The sequence below is a fragment of the Psammomys obesus genome, unplaced genomic scaffold (genome assembly GCF_907164565.1).
Source record: "Psammomys obesus unplaced genomic scaffold, mPsaObe1.curated_primary_1811, whole genome shotgun sequence".
Lineage (NCBI taxonomy): Eukaryota > Metazoa > Chordata > Mammalia > Rodentia > Muridae > Psammomys > Psammomys obesus.
Genome location: NW_026590118.1, coordinates 325380 through 348119, shown reverse-complemented (window position 1 = coordinate 348119; position 22740 = coordinate 325380). Strand labels below are relative to the sequence as shown.

General features: G+C 39.9%; 1 protein-coding gene across 2 annotated transcripts in view; it reads right to left on the bottom strand.

The window, feature by feature from the left end:
• Positions 1 to 5557: 5557 nt before the first annotated feature.
• The window catches only part of F8 (coagulation factor VIII), a 139456-nt gene continuing 122273 nt past the window's right edge, over positions 5558 to 22740 (bottom strand). For both annotated transcript variants that reach the window (XM_055606568.1, XM_055606567.1), the window contains one exon: positions 5558 to 5840. In XM_055606568.1, coding sequence (XP_055462543.1) covers positions 5685 to 5840 — 156 coding nt within the window. In that variant the 3' untranslated portion in view covers positions 5558 to 5684. The remainder of the gene's footprint in view (positions 5841 to 22740) is intronic.

The following is a 22740-nucleotide window of genomic DNA, read 5'->3' as shown; positions in this document are numbered from 1 at the left end:
GCATGCATGGAATAGGGGGAGGGAAGGAGGGATTGGGAGGGAAAGAAGGAGAGAGCTACAGGGGGGATACAAAGTGAATAAAGTGTAATTAATAAAAATTAAAAAAAAAACCTTAAGCCTTGGCAAAATGAAATAAAAAAGTTGGAATGGGGCTTGGAGGAAACAAACAGAAAAATTGGAGAATTAACTACTAGGAAAAATGAGGCTCAACCCCCTACTCCAATTCCCTCATTGATTGCTGGCTTGGACCCTCTACTGGGGTGGCTACAATTACAGTAGCTCAAAAGACAAGGTGACTTTTTCCTTTGTCTACTGTATGGGCAACTGTACCCCTTTTACAAGCTTCTTTACAACAAGTTAGGCAGAATGGCGAAGATATAACTGAGTTTTATGGTTTTCCAATTATAGAACAACTTGATGGACAGGGTAATATGGTGAGACTCCATGCATCTATGTCTTTTAAACAATTAAAATAATTGAAAACCGCATGCTCTCAATATAGTCCTACAGTCCCTTTTACTCAAGTTCTATTAGAGTCCTTGTCTACTGAGGTCCTCTGCCAAGGGGACTGGAAGCAATCAGCAAAATGTTTAGCAGGAGAAGATCATTGTTATGGAAGTTAGAATTTGCTGAACAGTGTAAAGGTATGGTTAAAATCAGTTGAGCTAGGGAAAAAAAGAGGCAGCTTCTCATTTTTTCCAGTAAGAAAGGTAATGGTCAATTCTCCTACAAATCTTCTATGGTCATAAAAAATCAGATTCAACAAATAGCAAGATGTTTTGTCTGTCTTGACTGTATTCAGTATGTCTTGGTTACAGATTATTGGTATCTTTATCTTGTGTTTTTTTGGGTGTAGTCGATCCCCTTAGGTTGGAGTTTTCCTTCTAGTATCTTCCATAGGGCTGAACTGTTACAAATATATTGCTTAAATTTAATTATGACATGGAATATTTTGTTTTCTCCATCTATGTTAATTGAAAAATTTGCTGGATATAGTAGTCTGGGTTAGCATCTGTGATCTCTAAGCATCTGCATGATGATACCCAGGCCCTTCTGGCTTACATAGTCTCTGTTGTGAAGTCTAGTGTGATTCTGACAGGTCCGCCTTTATATGTTACTTGGTCTTTTTCCCTTGTCCCTTTTAATATTTTTTCTTTGTTCTGTAAATGTAGTGCTTTGATTATTATGTGGCAGGAGGATTTTCTTTTCTGGTCTAGTCTATTGGGTGTTCTGTAGGCCTCTTGTATGTTTATGGGCATCTCTTTCTTAAGGTTGGGGAAATTTTCTTCTATGATTTTCTCAAAAATATATTTTGGGCCTTGGAGCCAGGAATCTTTTTTTGTCTATTCCTATTATTCTTAGGTTTTGTCTTTTCATGGAGTCCTTGATTTCTTGGATGTTTTGTGTTTGGAACTTTTCTGATTTTATTTTTTTTCTTTGAGAGATATTATCAATTTCTGCAATTGTTTCTTCAGCACCTAAGATTCTCCCTTCCACCTTCTTTTATTATGTTGGTGATGCTTACCTTGTTGGTTCCTGATGTCTTCTCTAAGTTCTCCAACTCAAGGGTTTTCTGTTTGTGTTTTCTCTATTGATTCTAATTCTGTTTTCATGTCTTACATCATTTCCTTTATCTGTTTGAATATGGATTCCTGTCTGTCCATGATGGCCTCTATTTTTTTTTGTTCATTTCCTCTTTATGTGCCTCTATTTTGTTGTTCACTTCTTCTTTATATGTTTCAAAAATCTGCATAATTATAGATTTAAGATAATTTCCCCTGTGTTTCAGCTGCAATAAAATATCCATTGATTTTTGGAATTCTAGTGAAGCCATGATGTCCTGGTTTTTGTTGCCTGTATTCGTTTTTTTTTTTTTAATTTACTTAATTTATTTATTTCTTACATATACAGTGTTCTGCTTGCATAGCATCAGAGGGCACCAGATCTCATTTTAGATAGTTGTGAGCCACCATGCTGTTGCTGGGAATTGAACTCAGAAACTTTGGAAGAACAGCCAGTGCTCTTAAACTGTTGAGTCATCTCTCCAGCCCTATTGCCTAAATTCTTATATCAGCCTCTAGCCATCTGGTTGCCTGGAGCCTTGACTGATTATTCCTAGAGCCTGTACTACAGACTGGATCCACCTGTCTCTGGAGTCTCGAGTAGTCTCTGTCGGATTAACTGTCTCTGCTGGCTCACTGTTTTTGACCCAGGTATGTCATGTATCTGGGGCTCAGGTGGAAAGATCTCTGAGTTTAGAGCTGCTCCAGTGTCCCACAGGCTTCTTTAAGATAGTGGAGGATGGGATTTGGGTCCCAGGCCTGCCTCAGCTCCACTGGGTTCACTGACTGTGCTGGCCTCATTTCCGACCCAGGTGGGCGAGGCTGCTGGGGAGCAGGCAGAAAGATCTCTGAGCCTCAAGCTGCTCCAGTGCCCCACAGGCCTCCTTGGGGAGGACAATGAAACTTGGGTCAGGTGTCTATCTCAAATCTGCTGTATTCTCTGTCTGTGCTGGGCTCACTAATTCTGGCCTATGTGAGCCAGATAGATCTGGCAGATAGATCTCTGTGCCAAGAGCTATTCCAGTGCCCCACAGGCTTCCTTAAGGTGGTGGGGAATGGAACCTGGATCCCACACCTAGCTCAGCTCTGCTGTGCTCACTGCATGTGCTGTGCTAGCTGATTCTAACCTGGGAGAGCCAGGCAAGAGGGGAGTACAGTACCAGAATGTAACCCCTCCACAGGGCCGTGAAGAGTAAGCACCACTAGCCTCTGAGACCAGAAAGGTGTCCACAGGATGTTAAGTGTGGTCTCCCTGGTTTGGAATCAGGAGAAGCTAGTACCCAGAAGGTGTCCGTAGAACTGTGAGAGTGAGTGCCCAGGTTTGGAGCCTCACCCTCAGTACTCCACAGGCAGTGAGAATGAGCACCCAAGGTCTGATCCGCCAAGCACTCGTCCCAGGAAGATATCCACAGAAAATGGGCTTGGGCGGTGGGTGGCCTAAGGCTGCAGGGTCAGAACCATGCATGCCCTACAGCTGGTGGTCCCAGAAAGGTATCTACAGATGGTGGGTTCAGGCAGGTGGCCTAAGGCTACAGCAGGGTAGGAACCCCATGCATGTGCCTCAGCTGCTGGTCCCAGGAAGATATCTACAGCCATGGCAACTCTTACATATAAGTGGTTAGAATTTTAAAGGAAATAAAACCACATCATCTGTAGTTTTGTCAGTTGTGGATTATGTGTTATAGTTCCCAAAGAAGTCACAAAAGGGTCAAGTAGGATTACTAGAAAATGCATCCCTGAAACTGGAACACATTTCTCTCGTTTTCAAATCATCCTGGGATGCAAGTTTTGAAAGCACCCTCTGACTGTTCAGTGGACTATCATTGCTACCATGTTGTATTTGTGTAATCATAATAAAGTATAGAGGTAAAGGACCAGTACAGCATTTCCAAGCTTCTGGTAAATGTGGCAATGCATACTGGCGTGTTCACTATTTTCAACAGTTGAGTTTTCTTATGATTCCTTGATATTTTAACTACAAAGGTTTTGTATAAAATTTTCTGATATATTTTTGTTTTAGCAAGAAATTAGGTGAAAAAAAAGAGTAAAACAGCAGTTCTTTTTTAAAAGTAAAGTTCTTTAATATAACTTTAAAGTTTATATTTTCCTCATTTTTCCATGGAAATATTAAAATGTCTTTTAGAATACTATTATCATTAGAAATGAGTAGTATTCCATGTTAAATATATATGTATGTATAAACCAAATTTTCATTATCCATTCATCTGCTGATTCTATTTATTTCCTATAGTAAATAAAACAGGATAAACATAGAGGTACAAATATTCCTATGGTAGGGTATGGAGTTCTCTGAGGATATGCTTAGGAGTGAAATAGTCTGGTCATATGGTAGTTCTATTTTTAAATTTATAAAATGATTTCTACAATGGCTGTATTAATTTGAACTCCCACCAACAGTGAATTAGGGCTACTTTCTCTCTACAGTCCCTCCAACATTTATCAGGTTTGCTGATAGCTATTGTGACTAGGGTGAGGTGGTATCTCAAAGTAGTTTGATTTACATTTCTCTGATGGCTAGAAATATTGAACACTAAAAAGTAGTTATTGACCATTTGTGTTTCATTTTTTTGAAGATGCTATATTCTGTTCATTTACCCATTTGTTGATTAACAATTTAATTTTTTAAAACTTTATTTATTTACTATGTATACAATGTGTGTTTGCATGTACACCTGCACAGCAGAAGAGGGCACCAGATCTCATTATAGATGGTTGTGAACCACCATGTGGTTGCTGGGAATTGAACTCAGGACCTCTGGAAGAGCAGCCAGTGCTCTTAACCTCTGAGCCATCTCTCCAGCCCTAACAATTTAATTTTATTGGTATTCAATTTCTGTGGTTCTTTGTAATTTCTGGATATAAGCCCTTTTAGGATAACTGGTAAAGATATTTTTTTCTTATTCTTTGGGCTGTATGTTAACTGCTGGTTGTTTCTTTTTATTTTATTTTTTTTATTTTCATGTAGTTCCCATCTGTTGAGACCTGGGGTTAGTTTCTGTACTGTTGGTGTTCTATTTAAAAAGTTTTTGTCTACTCTGATATCTTGAAGGGTAACCCCTGTGTTTTTTTTTTTTTTTTTCTAAAAGTTTCAGTGTTTAAGGTTTAAATGAAGATAAAATTTGCAGGACTTAGAATGTGTTCTTAAGCAAGGTCATACAATTTTGGAAAGAAAAAAAAAGCTGTTTTTTCCCTCTCAAATGCAGGACCTAGCCAATACATGTAAGCAAATGTACATTTGGGTACAGTATAATATGAAGAAAAGAGAACAAGGAAGGCTAAAAATAAGGGGGCCTGGAATGACTGAATGCTCTTAATGGACATGAGTTATTTAAGAGGCATAAAACTAATTGTTTTTCTAGTTCTGATTCTGTCATGGATTTTATGGTTTTGGTAGTGCACAACATATATTTGATACTGAAAGTATAAAATTTCATGTAGCACTACATAGCTTCCATTCTGAATGTTGAGAGTTAAGTTTCAGAAAATGGAGAATTAATAATTTAGAAGGTATCAGAGTTGGCTCATATACAATTGTATGGTTTTAAATAAAATGTTGGTGGCATGGATAGTATGTAATGTAGAAGCCAGAGAAGAATGGTGGTTTTGAATTAGAGAGGGGATATCCTTGTGGTGGTTTGACTAAGAATGGGTCCCCACAAGCTCATGTAATTGAATGTTTGGTCATCAGAGAGTAGGACTACATGGAAAGATTAGCAAGTATGGTCTTGTTAGAATGGGTGTGGCCATACTAGAGGAAGTATATCACTGGGGGTAGACTTTGAGGTTTCAAAAGCCCACACCAAGCCCACTGTCTCTCTCTCTTCCTCCTGCCTGTGGATCTGGATGTAGAGCTCTCAGTAACGTTTCCAGCACCATGTCTGCCTGCATTCCACCATGCTCCCCACCATGATAATAATGGACTAAACCTCAGAAACATAAACCAGCTCCAATTAAATGGTTTCTTTTTTTTTTAATCTTTTATTTTTTTTTATTAATTACACAAATGGTTTCTTTTATAACAGTTTCCATGGTCATGGTGTCTCTTCACAGCAATAAAACACTGACTGAGACAGTCCTATACCTGAGGATGCAAAGACTACCTCAGTATAGCTGCTGGGCCTCACATCCCAGAATCTCAAGCCTTAGGGCAATTTGGTTCTCCCAGACCTGGGGGTGAATTCGAAGATAACGAGTGAGTAATGGTGGGTCTAGAGAATTCACCATAGGTGTGGACGAGTCCTGATTCCCCCGAAAAATCTGAAAGAGGATAGACAGCATTTATTAACTGACTGAAAAGACAAAAATACCATCCATACCACAACATTCTTGATAGAAGCTTCAAGTTAATTAGCTTTCTACTTTGTCAGTCATTTGTCCATGTCTCCTCTTCCTCATGACCCTTTCCCCTCTTTGCATCTGTCACAATGTTTATCACAAAGTTCAAGTGATTTACTTCAATTTTATTCCAGTATTTTAAGATTGAATCCTGGAAGATTAGGTGACTCTATGGGTCAAAAGTTGTTTTGACTTGTAGAATTGAGACCAACCTACTTATCTGTTATATAGGACTGCTCTAGCTATGCCTTACATTTGAAATATTCTCAGCCAAAAAGCAAAATGCTTTGCTTGAGGTCATAAACAATATCCATATGTCAGGTAATCAGGAAGTGAGAGTCAGGACTCAACTCGTTGACTCTACAGTCACTGCATTTGTTATTATAAGTATATAGCAAATATTCAATAAATGGTAGGTACTGTCATATATGCTACTTTCACACGTTAGCAGAAATACATCAAAGTGTGTAACTTGACAGGAGAGGATGCAGAAGAGAGAAAGAGTTGGGAGTAAAGTCCAAGAATCAAGGTGTCTTGCCACATTGGGATTTTGGAGTTAAGCCCACTTGCAAGTCAGTCATATTTGACGAAATGCAAGTGAATAATCAGAATGTGTAGTTCCTGGCAGCTCAGAAACTCAGTAGAATGTGTGTGTTATTGTTGTGTGTGTGTATTCCATGAACATCATAAAGTTGAGGTCCCGGCCAAAGGCTAAGAGTAAGAGTCAGGAAAGCATGAAGTGATGAAACTCTGTTTTAGGGCATGCCCTTGCAAGCACAGACACGATGACATCCATAAGATATACCTAGATAGTTTGCATGGAAGAGAACATTGGGAACTGGGCTATTGTCACGGGGAAAATGGTTAAACAACAAAGAAAGAACTACTGTTTGCTGGGGCTGTTTAGATGATATTTACTTAAAACAATTTTGTGAGCTATGTCTTTCAAAGTTGGTATTAATTTCACTTTAGATTCCAACTGGGAAGGAAATAATGCTGGTTCTACAGAATTAAACTATAAGAACAAAAGAAGTCTTATATATGTTTTTATTTTAGCTTTATTTTCCTCTTAGGTTCCCTTCCATCGCTGTTCACTGAAATCACCTAGGGAGCTTTTTAAAACTGCTGAGGCTTGGTCTAGCTTTTAACCTAGAGATGTCAATTTAATTGGTTCTCTTACTTTGGTCCCTTTAGGGGGTACCTAGAAAAAGCTTTTCAATATGAAAGACTAGAGGTGTCACATTCTTGCTTAAAGCCTTCTATGACGGGGCTGGAGATGTTTCAGTGGTTAAAAGTACTGGCTGCTCTTCCAGAGGACCCAGATTCAATTCCTACACCCACATGCCACCTCACATCTGTCTATAACTCCAGTTCCAAGGGATCTGACACTCTCTTCTGGCCTCCTTAAGCACTGAATGGATATAGTACAAAGACATACATACAGGCAAAAACACCCATACTTCCTTCTCCCTCCAAAACAAAACCTTCCATAACACTTACAATGAAATCCAAACTCATTTTGATCTCCATGCCTTGCAAGATATGACCTGTGGCCACTGCTGGCCATTCTGCTCTCACCTCCACTGCTTTCCCCCTATTTTACATTGCAGACACATTTTTCTTTTTTAGCTACTAGATAGTGCCAATTCTTCTTCTTCTTTTTTTAATATGAAAAACTTTGTGTGTATGACTCTCTCTGCTCAGAAGTCTTTTATCCCATTGTTTCTTCCTCTTTGATCTATTGTTTTTATATTCTATGTCTTCATAGAAATGTCATATCATTAGAAAACTCTTCTTCCTCTAAAATATGGTTCTTGTTTATTTTAAATCTGAAATTCTTGTTTGTTTCCTTAGTAACATTTGGAGGTTGTTGACAAAGACATTGTCACCACATAGAATATGGATCCTAGTGCACATATGTTGTATAGTAATTTCCTCTGAGATAAAACATTCCATCATGGAGTAAAGACATAAAACCTTCTAAAGGGAGACAAAACAGGCCTTCTTGCAGGGAGACTTAAGATCAAGAATAAACATCTCAGTAGCTTCAGGAAGTCCCTGAAACTGACCAGATTCATTAGACTCCTCTATCTCTGATAAGAGTATATAAGAAGTAGAAACTACTGAGAAGTCAAGTTTTCTGTAAAAGACTCATACCAACTGAACTATTTAGAAAGACTACTTTCTAAATTGTGGACTGCCTGTATGCTATGCAGTGTGCTCCAGGTTTCTAGCTTTCATGAGTTATGACCTGTGCTGGGTGAGCTTTGGTAATTCAGCTATCTTTGAGTCATTCCTGCTCTTGCAAGTAACCTTTCACCCGGAAACCTGTGATTAATCCCAATAAAATTCATGATTCATCAAGTCAGACTTTGGTGATATCTTTACTTTGGTCTGTTGGAGGTTCAATTTTATGATATATATGGAGTCTTGGTCATCTTTATTAGATATAACCCTTATTATGTCTTCTTAAGCTTTCATTTAAAAAAATTTGCAAGTGTAGAGGTATTAAAAATACAGTGAGCATGCTTAAGTCCTTCATCTAGAGTTACCAATTATTAGAATACTAATATTTATATTCTTTCTTTCCTTCCAATCATTTAAAAAAAGATTGTTTATTTAATTATGTGTGTGTGTGCACATTTGTGTGTGTATGTTCACATGACTGCAAGTGCCCATGGAGGCCAGAGGCATTGGATTACCTGGAACTAGAGTTATATGTGATTGTGAGCGGCCTAAAGTTAGTGCTGGGAATTGAACTCAGGTCCTCTGCAAGATCAAAATGCACTTTTAACTGTTAATCCATCTTTCTAGCTCCCTCCTTCCCTTTCTCTCTCTCCCTCTCTTCCTTCTTCTCTCTACCCCTTCTCTTTCTGTACACACACACACACACACCCACACACACACACACACACACACCTTTTTTCTGAAACAGTTTGGAAAAAATTATAAACATCATGGTAGTTTTGCATACTGAATATATTTCATCATGGAAATATATTTAGTATATATTTAATATATAGGGGCCATTTTTTACATACCACAGACTACCACTATTATGACCAACAAATATAGCATTAGTGAAATATTATCTGCTATTAAAAATTTTCAGGGCTGGAGAGATGGCTCAGAGGTTAAGAGCACTGGCTGTTCTTCCAGAGGTCCTGAGTTCAATTCCCAGCAACCACATGGTGGCTCACAACCATCTATAACGAGATCTGGTGCCCTCTTCTGGTGGCAGGTGTACATGTAGACAAAACATTGTATACATAATAAATAAATCTTTAAAAAAAGTTTTCAGTTATCATAATGATATCCTACATAGTTTTTCCCACTTAGAATCTAATAAAAGATCACATATTGCATTTACTTGCCTTATTTTAAATTTCCTTAAATCTAAACTAGGGAGATAAGAAGATGGCTCAGTAGATAAAGCACTTGCTGCACAAATGTGAGAGCTGGAGTTCAGATCCTTTGCAATCAAGTAACTGTAAATGGATGGTTAGTCCATCTACAATCCCAACACTCAGAAGCTATCTTTACAGTTAGCTGGCTAGCTAGACTAGACAAAATTGGTTATCTCCTGGGTATGAATCTGGAGAATAATAAAGGAAGATATTTAATATCAATTTTTGGTCTCTGTACACATGCACCCCCACAAAGGTATTCACCTACACTTGTAAGCATATATACACACTGCACACACATACACATGCAAAATTAAAATTAAAAAATAAATCAAAAGTGGATTCATAATCTCTGCTCTTTTTCATCCTTTGTGACACTGAGATCTTTAAAAGCGAGGGATGCTTGTGTTATAGCCCGGCCTGAATTCTAAATATGAATGACTTCACATTTACTAAGTAGAATGTGTGTTCTTACTGCACTGCAGCAAAGGACACTTGGCCCTATTATTGATGATCCTAATTTTGATCCTTAGTTAGGATTGAGACCACTCAAACCTTCTATTATGTAGGTAGTCAAATTTTACTTTCTTAACAACCTGCTGGGTAAACTTTGAAATTATGTGAATGTTTTACTTCCCAACAAACCTTCATCCAGTGGTTGTTATTTTCCATTCAATTTTTTTTTGTTGTTGTTTTTGAGACAGGGCTTCTCTGTATAACAACCCTAGCTGTCCTGGAACTCACTTTGAAGACCAGGCTGGCCTCGAACTCAGAGATCTGCTTGCCTCAGCCTCCTGAGTGGTGGGATTAAAGGTGTGTGCCACTACCACCAGGCTTCCATTTAATTTCTTTACAAGTATTAATAGTATGGGATGGTTTCCAATTGAATTTATAATTAATTTTGTTGGATCTTCTACATTAATTAGCTGGCACTTTCTGTGTAGAAGTAGAAGCTAACTTTCTCCTTTTATTTATTTTTTTACTGTGACTATGAACTATTGTGTTCTTTCTCTAGTCTGTATATTATAATCTATTACCATCATTATTCTTTTTGCCTGGATTGAAATATACTATGTAGTTCAGGCTGGCCTCAAACACCAAAAATTTCCCCTGCCTCACCTCCTTAGTTCTGGGATTACAGGCATGAGCCAATACACCCTGCCATTATCTTTTTGATGTTCAAATTTTCTCTAAGTTGGCTAACAGAAAGCTCTTCAAGTAAACTCCTATGTTCGTTTCACATGGACCTCAGTAACCTTCTATTCCAGTTCCCTTTACTAGGAAGTGGTAGAGACAAACATTTGGACATGATGTGCTCACTGCTTCTGTAGTATCAGTGGACAGTGCTATCATAAATTTCTTTTAAATTTTTGAGTTCTTCTTGATACTTGAAGTTTAAGTCTAGCATTTCTTGTATTTATTTGCATTAATCCTCAAGTGCTATCAAAACAAATTAACCCAAACTAGGTGGCTAAAAATGAATGCATTCTTCCAAAGTTCTAAAGACTTACAGTCTGGAGCCTGAAGCAGATGCCTAAGAAACTGAGTGAAACACAGTCACCATTAAAGTGTCTATTATATCTATTAACTTACTGTTGCCCAAAATGAGTTGAATGGCCAAACCAACAGTCAACGAGGTATTCAAGGAAAGAAGGGATAAAAAGTTAAGAAAAATACATGAATTCATTCTAACTTGTGTGGTATTTTCTGTTCACTTAGAAATTCATTATATTCTTTTGTTCTACCAGTAAGATAATTTTATGTAGGTGAAGGTGACCATTTGGGGTGGTTTACTATATTTCTTAATCCCTTTACTGTTAACAAATTGAGTACAACTTCTTTAATAGCCAGGAAGATTAAGAGGTGTGTGTATCTTGTTTAGTAAATGTTTTTTTTTGTTTGTCTGTTTACATAGTTCACTTAATCTGATCTAAGCAGACTCATTTTTAATGAACAAGCACCAGCTCCATTACCATGACTGAGGCTACCAATGCCACCAAGTTATGTCTTATCCTGAGCCTACAACCTGTCAAGACAAGCATAAAACAGAGGAGGGCCTGAGGCTTGTACTACTACAGGATGCTTATTACTGACGTGTTCTCATGGCCTAGGGCCTACTGTGTTGCAGGCTATTTGATCACATTGTGAACCTCAAGGCTGTGAGATGTAGAAATATTCTTCTAATTGTGGTATGGCTCAGTCTTTCTGTTTACTGTAAACTAGTACTTGTGGTGAGGCTCAGCCCTAGCACACACCTTTAATCCAAGAGCTTTCGGTTAACAGGATTAAATAAAATTAACCCTAGGTCAAGAGGCTGATGAAGCAACCAGCTGACACAAAGTGAACATGGGGAGGAAACCATAGAGAGTGAGATAGTCTGGAGGACAGATAGAGAGACAAATTGGATGTAGAAAGGAAGGACACTGTATTTAAGGGTATTTAAGGCAGCATGGAGAAAGAGAACGGGCTTTTGGCTTTTTCCTTCTGGGATGTGAGCTGAGTAGGAATGGCTTTTTCTCCTAGGAGGTAGGCTAAGTAGGAAGGTCAGATGGGTGCTTTTTCTGCCTCTCTGAACTAGCAGGTTTTCACCCCAGCATCTGGCTCCTGAGTCTATTGGTAAAATTGAATGTTTGGGATTTTGTTTTTATAGCACCACCACTGCAACCAACTCAGCTGGAATAGACACTGCATAGACCAATTGTCGTTCTTTGCAGGTGGCAGTCTGGGTGGTGGTGGTGGGGTGGCTGAATGATTCTTGGGACGAGGCTGTCATCTGATGTTCCCCTGTGCTGCTGCTGCTCCAGGTGTGGCACAGCAGCTGCCAGGCTCCTTGGACTGGAATGAGATCAAAGGTCCCGGGTCTCTCAATGAATGGCTAGAGTACTTTAGGGAAGAGGCCCATGCACTAGGCTGGGGTGTGGAAAGAGTTTTCCACTGAATGTTACTATTAGCTATTTTAAAATAAAATTGCCAGTAGCAGAGGCAGTGGAAGCTCGGGCATTCCAAGCCTGTGACAATACCAAAGAGTTACCACTCCTTGATTAAGCTGCTGTGATAAGTACAGAAGAGGATGGGGGCGGACACCTGAAACTGGCCAGAAGGCAGGTCCAGTGAAACAGCTGCTGAGGGAATTCTGCAGGTGAAAGCTTGCTTCAGCAGCAGCACATGGACAGCCCACTGGCAGTCAAGCCCCAGGTGGTCCAGAAGCTCACAGCAGCCAGAAAGGTAGCTGCTTGATTGGCAGCAAAGTTAAGGTGTCCAGATTCTTCCCCAGAATAAAAGAATCTCAGACCATGAGTGTGCAATCAGGGACAATATAAACCTTGGGCAATAGGAGGGGTACCAAGAGTGAATGTTTGATTTGATGGGGTCAGAGGTTCCAGGTATACTTAATCTACATGTAACAAAACAGTCTTACCATAAGAGGGGAAAAGCAGTACTTAATTATCCTATGGGTGGAGGAGAATCTCCAAATACAGTTAAAGGTCACTGGTTGAAAGCCAAGACATCTTATTAGCACAGGGTGGGTACCTCCAGGAATTCCCAGGTGCTTACTAAGCAGGTTTCTTGTCAGGAAAGGGTAGGGCCTATAATCTTCCTTGAGAGCTATCTGACACTCCTTACAAGATCTGGGGTTCCCAGATCAGACAGAGAGAACTCCACTGAGAAAGGAAGTTATAGACCGAACTCAGAAGCTATCCAGAAATGTCAGACTTCACCTTGCCAACAGAGTCCCACAACCAAGACTATAGGTCTTTTTGCCCAAGATTTATTTAAGAGGCTCTGTCTAATATGAATTCCTGGGGATGGATGCTAGTGGGGTCTTTAGGACCTGCCCAGTGTTAGGTTTCATCAGCCTGTTCTAGGCAAAGTACTGTTCTTATTACCCTGTCCTACTCACAGCAAATGAGGTCTTGCTCTATAATGCTGCTCAATATTGGGGTACTATTGGTAAAGGTAGTCCTTTAGTCACAAAGGGGATGATAAACTGGGTGGCTCTTTATATTCTAACAGTGTCAATAAGTTGTACAGTGTCAAGGAAAGTCTCAGCCTATCTTACCTGCCTGCAAAACTTTTAGGCTGAAGCTCAAGTCCAACCCACTAGTGCACATGTATCCTTCTGGTGCTGGAACCAGTCTATAAGCTCCATCTGAAAATTTTGGCTTTCATATAAGGTCTTCAGCATTGTGTTTCATCACAGTGGGACTGAAACTAAGCTCCAAGGCAAAGTCAAAAGCTGTGCTAGCTTTCATGCCCTGCTCCTCAGCAGGTGGAATCTTGCTTCCTATCTGTCACCAGACATTGTGAAAGGGGGTTCAAGGCAGAGTGGAACTGGCCTTTTTGATGCTATCCTAACTCAGTTCTAGAATCTTAGAACATGTGTATTGGCCTGGTGGTAGGATATAAGCAGTATCACTCAGCAGCAGATTTTACTGTCAGGCCAGGGATTAGGTTGCAAGTCTAAGGCCTGAGCTTAAGTCTTCTGCCTTCCTCAACTCTCTCTAAGCTGTGCTGTTTAAAGTTGAGGGAGTCATGGCAACGGCAACTCTTTCCTTTCTGCTTTCTTTAGTACATCTTGATTTATTTTTTGTAGTAAAATCAGACACTACTTTCTCATTTGTTTTCTTTAGCTCATGTGAAAGTAATTTATATATGAATAACTATTCAACTTGGTGTGCCTAAGTGGAGATGATTGCTGGAGCAGCTTACTCAGCCACTATTTTGCACTGCTTTCTATTTTGATATATAATGCTTTGTTATTATTTATTTAAAATTTTTTGAGGCAGGGTTTCTCTGTGTAGCCCTGGCTGTCCTGGAACTCACTCTGTAGACTAGGCTGGCCTCAAACTCGGAGATCTGCCTGCCTTTGCTTCCTAAGGATTAAAGGCATGTGCCCCACCACACAGCTAAGTATTTTCTAATTTACAATTTCTTTTGTGACATAGGTGTTTTGTTCTGCAGGCAATTCAACTGTCCTGCCCTTAAGGGACCTTTAGGGTCCTGACAACATGCTATGTCAGTACCTGGATCTTGTAACATCATCTGAGCCAGGTACTTAATGGCTGGTCTGCCATTCCCACCCTCTCTTACTCTTTTGCTCACCTTTCTTGCTTTCTCTTTGGGGTGCCCCTGACCCCCACCATATCTCTCTCTCCTTCCCTCTCTCTCTCTCCATCCAATAAATTCTTTCATATAATATCTGTTGTGTGCATGGCAGTTTCATATAAGTACTATCAGTAAGAGTTATTAAAAGTTTCTCTATTGCTATGAAGACTTTACAGTTGTCCTTTTACTTCATATCTAACTTAAAATAAATAATATGCTTTAAAATTTTTCTGAAATTCGAGACTGCTTGGTGGGGACAGAGATGAAAGATCATAAGTGAGGTGGAATAGTAAAACACAGGTAATATGAATGGGAAGAAGAATAATGGTGATGGAAGTTTATGTGAGGAGAGAGATGGAGGCGTAGGTCAGAGGAAGAGATGGGCAAGGGATGAGTAACACTAAAGATGTTTAAAAAAACATACAGTAGGGGCTGGAGAGATGGCTAAGTGGTTAAGAGCACTGTCTGCTTTTAGAGAAGTCCTGAGTTCAATTCCTGGCAATCACATGGGGGCTCACAACCATATGTACTGGGATCCGATGCCCTCTTCTGGCATGCAGGTGTACATGCAGATAGAGCACTCATACAATAAAAATAAATAGATAGCTAGCTAAATAAATAAATAAATAAATAAATAAATAAATAAATAAATAAACAAACAAACTATATGGTAACCTACTATTTTACATGTATTCATCTAAAAGAGTTAACTTGACTTACTCTACAGAAAATACAATGCTCTTCCAGAAGCCATAGGTTGTCAAATAAAAATTCAAGTGCCACATTTGAAATACCTCCCTGTGATAGCTAATCTTGGTTGTCAACTTGACTATATATGGAACCAACTAAAACTCTACAGCTGTGCATACATGTGAGCAATTTTTCTTTATTAGACTATTTGAGGTAGGAAGACCCACCCTAAATCTGGGCCACACCATCTGGTGGCAGTCTTTATAAAAGAACATGGAAGAAGTAAGTTTTGGCTTTTTGCCTGCTTGCTTTCACTCTCACTGAAAAGTTCATATATCCTCCTTCTGAGATATTCTTTCACTGCTGTTAGAGCCTACTTCTTCAGGATTTTTTTTTCTTCAGGATTTTAATGAAGACTGGAGACCAGCTGATACATCCAGCCTTGTAGACTAAACATCTACTGGATTCTTGAACTTTCTGTCAGGAGGTAGCTATTGTTAAACGAGCCATACCATAGCCTATAAGTCACTCCAACAAAGCCACTCTATATATGTGTAAGTGTGTGTGCCTATGTGTATGTATACGCATATATATGCACATATATGTATACACATATATGTATTCATACTTACATATTTATATTTACTATATGCATATATACAAATATATGCATATTCATACTATCAGTTTTCTAGAGAATCATGACTAATACATTCTTGTCTTTGATCAGGGATGTCCTGGAGACCCCTAAACATTGCTCTTTGTTGTCAATCAGAACTTGATGGTAAGTCCCTATTGTTAAAGATACCACACACTTTGGTCACAAGACTTGGAACCATCAAGAAGGTACTGGACAGGAAGCGTCCTTACTGCTGGCTAACTTTCATAGAATCTGAAGCTGTTATGTATGCTATTGGGGAAAAAGTAATTAACAGTCTTACCTAGCTATTGAAGCCTGTGGGCTTCAATAATGATTAGTATGATAAGACATATTAATGGGTACAACAGTGAAATAAATGTTATAAAGGTAACTTTCTGATTGGATTTAAGGCCTGCTCCATAGGAGGAATTGTATGCCTGAAACTGTAAATCTGGCCAAGAATCCATAGTTGGAGAGTTCACAGACACCAGGGTGTGGACCTACTACTATTATTTTGCTAAATAGACATAGTAGCAAACTACCTTCTAAATTCTCATTTCTATGCAGTACTTAGCACTCATTTGAAGTTAAAGTTTCTGGTTTCTTTGAAGACTCTATTGTATCATGTGATGTTTTGCTGTGAGATTTCTCATTTGTGGAGTGTGACTTTGGCCAGCTGAGAACATCTGTGGGTAGACTCTGAAGAGAGGAGATATATAGAAGCCCACAGACAGTGAGACAATGCTTTTCGACTGACTTTGCTGCACTGGTCTTTGTTCTTCGACACTTGACTTTGCAGATGGAAACGTTCCAGAGAACTTCTTGGGGCAATCCAACTGAGTCTTATGGCTTTCAGAGACTCATTCCTATCTGCTGAATCATGCTGATTCGTGTTTCTGTTTGGTGTTGGCATTTGGACTGGACTGCTGGTATCCAGACAATGAAGAGTGGACTCACCCCAAAGAACTACTTCTAAGAAAGGTCTACACTCTCCTTTTCCTAATAACCTTCTTTCTCCCTTACCTCTGGCCAGTGGGTTGGAAGGGAGGTAGAAGCATTTATGAACCCTAAATAAAGTTTTGTTTAAAAACATCTAAGCCTACACTCATCAGAGAAACTGCTTTGTCCAGTGAATGGCAGCTAATGCAGGAACTCATAACTGGTCAAATTGTAGGGTGTTTGTGGAGTGCTCAGCTACATTAACATCACCCTACCTCTATCCCTGCCTAAGGATCAGAGGCCACATTAGAAGAGGGGGCAGAAAGACTATAGGGTGCAGAAGGATTGTAAGAGCCAGAAGTCATATATAAATGGAGCAAAACATGCCTCCTGGACATGACAAGACTGTTGCAGTCATGAACGCACAGCAGCTCTAGTTGCCTGGAGAAGATCTGTACAAGCTCAAGCCAATTAACACTTTAGATGGAGCAAAAAAGGATTACAGTAAGCTCCCACCACTGAGTGCTAGACCAAGGCAGCCCTCTTTCCCCCAAATGCCAGTGCTGGTGACAACAGAAGTCCTCAACAGAAGGACTTTGATGGAGTAAACAAAAAGATTATTATTGGGTAATCAAGCCTAAAAGAAGAAAAGCAGGTCTCCCAAGGCTGGTTTCTTTTACAGGAACCTGCCTTAATCAGCCCCAAAGGTCAGCTACCTCAGCCAAAGACATCCAGTTTCTGGTCAATCTCAACAGCTCAAACATTTATCATAAAATCTGCTTGCCTTTCGACCATTTTGATTGTTTTGCCCCCAAGAAGTAGTCTTGGAAGTTTTATCCCCAACAACCTTTCTTTCTAGCCATGTAACCATCTAATTTGGTGTTATCACTGCCCCCTCCCTTACATTTGTTGCTGAAACATGGGGAGAAAATTGCCTTGGTTCTTTCTCTGCTGACCCTTCTAACTTTACCAAAAAGTTCAGATATCTTACCCAAACATATAGCCTTACCTATGTTATTCTTTTCTCTACTCTCACACCTGAAGAAAAGGAGAGGGTCTGGACAGCTGGCCAACCCCATAAAGATGATGTCCAATATATGAGTACTTCTTATTCCAGGAGAGCTGTGGCAGTTTCCTGGGTGGATCCCCACTGGAATTACCAGGTTGGTGCTGGGAATCAGAGCCTTGGCATGGCACCCCATAGTAAAATGGTTATTTGTCTCCTGGCTGACTTCTAAAAGCACTCCTACAAGGTTGTTAATTTTAATAAACTTAGGGAGGTCTCCCAGAAGACAGATGAAAATCCTGCTGAGTTCTTCAACTAACCCACAGAGGATCTCCTCCAACACACAAAGTTAGATCCTAATTCTCAAGAGGATATACATGTCCTCTCCCAGTCAGTCCCTGATATTAGGGGGGAAAAAAAAAACTTAAGAGACTAGATGATGACTCTCAAACTCTCAGAAATACATGTTCACTATAGCATTTTAAAGGTGTTTAATGGAAAAAAGGAACAAGTATAGACAAATAATAGCTTCTGGCAGCAGCCCCGAAGCTACCTCTAAAGAAGATGGGGGATCCATTTGGCAAAAAACCCTGCATTTTACCCCACCTGCTGCTAAGACCATGCCAAAACTGCAGAGAGGTAGAATACTGGAGGCTATACTGCCCCGCTCAGCCTCAACAACACAGGTCAATTCACCGAACTCTGCCTCTACAGCAAGACCTTTCAGGTCTTCTGCAAGACTGACACTGGCCCTGGGACCTCTGCCCCGACAGAACCATCCAGATTACCACGGAGGAGCCTAGGGCTACTGGCCAGGTAACAGTAAGTCTGTGTTATTTTTAATAGATTCTTGAGAGATACTTGGTCTATACATCTGGATAACTCTGGTAAAACTTAACCTTCTCAGGTCTTTGGGATGGGTGTTGACAGCCGCCTCCGCCCCTCCCCCCAGCCCAGAGCTGTTTCCTCTGAGGCTACCTGATTGTTCACTCTTTGTTACACCTATCCAAACCTTATTATATTGTAGGTATATCATGGCTAAAGTACATGTTTTCTAGCCTTTCAAGACTTTCAAGACTTTCAAGACTTGGCTGACACTAATACCTCATCCTATCCTCTTCTAGACTCCCCTGTTGACACACAAGTATGGGGCACTTCATTTCCCTCAATGGCTTCCCATTAAGATCCTACTCTGACCGGGAAGTGGTGGCACAATCCCAGCACTCAAGAGGCAGAGGCAGGTGGATCTCTGTGAGTTCAAGGCCAGCCTCATCTACAAAGCGAGTCCAGGATAGCCAGGGCTGCTGTTACACAGAGAAACCCTGTCTCAAAAAGAAAAGAAAAGAAAAAAAAAAAGGATCCTACTCTGGGATTCTGTATCCTATCCTGTCATTCTCAATGTTGTATCTCCTTAAAACATAGACAAAGCTTAGAAGCTACCACAATGTCTTCTTACTAAAGGTATTCTCATGCCTACTCATTTGCTATCTTGCCTGTTCTAAAGCATAATGGTTCCTATTGTTTGGTCCAGGACTTCAGGATTATTAATGCAGCAGTCTTTCTTAACATACCCAGTGGTGCCTAATCCTTATGTGGGGGTGGGTGGTGGGGAGCTCAGGCTTTGCACACTACATAGCATATTGCTTCTCATGTATCACTGAGACCTCATAACTCCACAAGACTGATTGACTAATCAGCCTAATGATGACAATGAAACAAAACAACTTCCTAAACCTAAACAACTTCCTCAGTACTACTAATACTATTTCCTTGCTATTAGACTTCAATTTGCCAAATAATTTCTTTTAAAAAAAAAGTGGTGAGTGCATGTGTGTGTGTGTGTGTGTGTGTGTGCAAATAAAGGCTCATGGTAAACTCAGGGGCCATTTCCTAGGTGCTATTCATCTAGATTCCCCCCGTCACATTTATTAACAACTAACAAACAAATAAAACCAATTTTTTTTTTTTTTTTTAAGAAAAGGTGTCTCTTTCTTTTACATGGAACTCGCCAATTGTGCTAGGCTGGCTAGTCTGTGTGTCTTAAAGATCTGTCTATCTTTGCTATTTCTGTGTCCCCTGCACTATTTCTTTTGTTTTGTTGACATGGGTTCTGAGGATCAAACTCAGGTCTTCATGCTTGGACCATAATATTCTATACACTGAGTCATTTTCCTTGCTCTTTATTTTTAGCTGTGTTAAAACTGATTTACATATTGATAATATAATTCTTGGGACTTGTTGTATATATACACAGCTGGGTTTCATATCCACTTAGTTGTGTGGTGTGTGGTGTGTTTTTGTGTGTTTGTGTCTGGTGAGTGTATCTGAAGTGAAGTTTTTAATAATACTCTGGAACAACACTTTTGCTTCTCTTTGGTGTCTAAGTCTCCATCTGGAAAACAATTAGCACACTCATTACATAACACATACTGAAGCATTAACACATTGGACTGTTTAAATACTGAGAGTTCATAATTGTCCCACAGGAGGTCAGCAAGGTATGAGTTTAGAGATGCTGATTTTCAATGGGAAAATCTTCCATAGTGCTTGGAATGAACTCCCTTGTGGAACTGTCCTGAAAGGCACAGTACTTACTGTTTTTATCTTTGAAATGTCTTTTCTGGTAGGGTTTGTGTGTGGTGGAAAATGGTGACCATTTTAACTTTCTGCTTAAAATTTTTCTCACTGCAGAAAGTATTTGCAGTATACAATTAGAATTCTCAACATTTTACTTTACTATTCTAGATTTTAATTCTTTACCATTTCTTTACATCAAGGTTAACATGACCTCTTTGCATTTACCTGAAAGGACCCTGACATGGGAAAGTGTCTCAGCTTAGTTGGACTGTCCTCCCCCGAGGATTCTGAGATATAGCTCCCATTTCTTCAGCTAGGTTCTGGCCACTGACCTTTTTCTTGACAGTCTCCCTGCCTCTTAATCCGAGTATGTAATGACTTTCTACTATGAGGTCTCTTGCTCCTCTCACTGTCACAGCAACATACTGCTCAACTTCCTAACTTCCAAGGAAAACAAATGATCCATAGTCTCCCCTTCCAAAGCTCAACTTTCTATCCTTCAGGTCAAATATCCATGATTTCTGTTATCCTCCAATAGCTAAAAATGCACTCTTAATGGCAGACAGTATTTGAAGTCCCTCACATCTCCAACCACCAGATAAGAGATTCTCTCCTTGTCCTGGTGGAGTACAGCAGAACCTGTATTCTCAACTTTGCTCTTCTTACTCACCTCATCTATGAAGCAGATAAGGGTCCCTTAACTGAGTCTCTAGATTCTACTAAGCCAGTCATACCTGCTTTCTTGTTTCTAGAGGTACTTCTACAGGTCTCTGGCTCTCCCTGACCATGACCAATCTGTTATTTTGTGTACCTCTGAAAATATGGAAAATGACTCTGGGATTTGGGAACAAATGAGAGGACTCACCATTGTCCCTGTTTTCTATATTTCCAAACAGCTAGATATAACAGTTAGGGGATAGCAATCTTGTCTACAGGATTGGCACAGCCTCCCTATTGGTACAGGAGGCCTCTAAGCTCACCTTTGGTTGTTGTCTGTCCTCTCACCACACCAGTTCAAGGGTCTCCTATCATGCAAAAGAATCACTCTACTTATTCCCTTTTAAGCTCCAATATCACTTGATTCCTGCCCTCATGTTATCCCTACTACACTCCTTTCCAAGGCCACTACCTTCACTCAATCTTGCCTAGAATAACTTGAAACTCTTACTTTTGAAAATTTACAATTTTCTATTTCCCCTTTGTCATGTCCTGTTTATTCTTGGTTCATAGATTGATGTTCATCTTTCAGTTCCATTGGCTCCAGCCAAAATGGGCTTGCTATAGTCTCCTTTGACAAGTTGTAGAGTCTGTCACTTCTCAGAAGGAGTACTTCTCATAAGGCAGAGCTCATAGCCCTCACTAGAGTCCTTACTTTAGCATGAGATAAACCATTAACATATACACAGATTCTAAGTATTCAATTCCACATTCTACACCACAGTGCCTCCATATGGCAGAAGGGCTTCCTTACTACCAATGGGCCTCTTATCCTAAAGCTGCTAGAAGCCTCCTATTTTCCTAAGCAGGTGGTCCATTATTCACTGTTGAGGTGACTAGGCCCCCTTTTAATGATATAGTTTTGGGAAATGCTCTCACTGAGAAGCCTGTGAAAGAGGCCAGGTAACACACCTACTAAGAAGGAAGGTAACACTTCCTTCCTCTATTCTCCTTTTGGCTCGTCCAAGCCTAAATCCCATCTACTCTGAGTCTCAATGCCAGGCCCTCCAGGCTATGGCAGCCTGTTGTGGGCAGTCAGGGCTGGCTCCTTCTACAGGACAGGTACCATCTCCCTAATACTCATGCAAAACCTTTTCAGACAGGATTCATAAGCCCTTTCATAACGGGTCTTGATATATCTGTCACTTTCTACAGTCTTTCTTCTTCCATCTCATCCTTTCTGCTCTCCTTAAGGCTATGACTCAGAGATCCTCCACCTGAACTCAAATCTCCCCACAAGGGGCCTCTTAACTCCTTTCTTCTTTCAACCCACATAAATTTTGGAGCAATCTTCCAGGGGAAGACTGGCAGATAGATTTCACACATATACTTTTCAAGAAACATAATTTTTTTTCTTACTATTGTAGTAGGATGGGTAGAAGATTTCCCTATTATGGCTGAGATTGCACAAGTGGTCTATTCCCACCCCACATTTGGACTTTCTACATACATACAATTGGATAATGGCCTGAAATTCATTTCTAAAGTCACTGAGTTATGGGCTGGAGAGATGGTTCAGAGGTTAAGAGCACTGGTTCCTCTTCCAGAGATCACTGAATTAGCCTTAAGGCCCTTAGAGGTGACACCTTTGTATTCCCTATTGTCCCCAGTCTTTGAGAAAGATAGACAGGGTTAATTGACCTACTAAGACTCCTCTATAAAAACTGTTTTCTGAGCTTCACCTTCCTTGGCCTCAGCTCCTACCTGCGGCACTCACTCACATTCGGGCCACACCCTGAG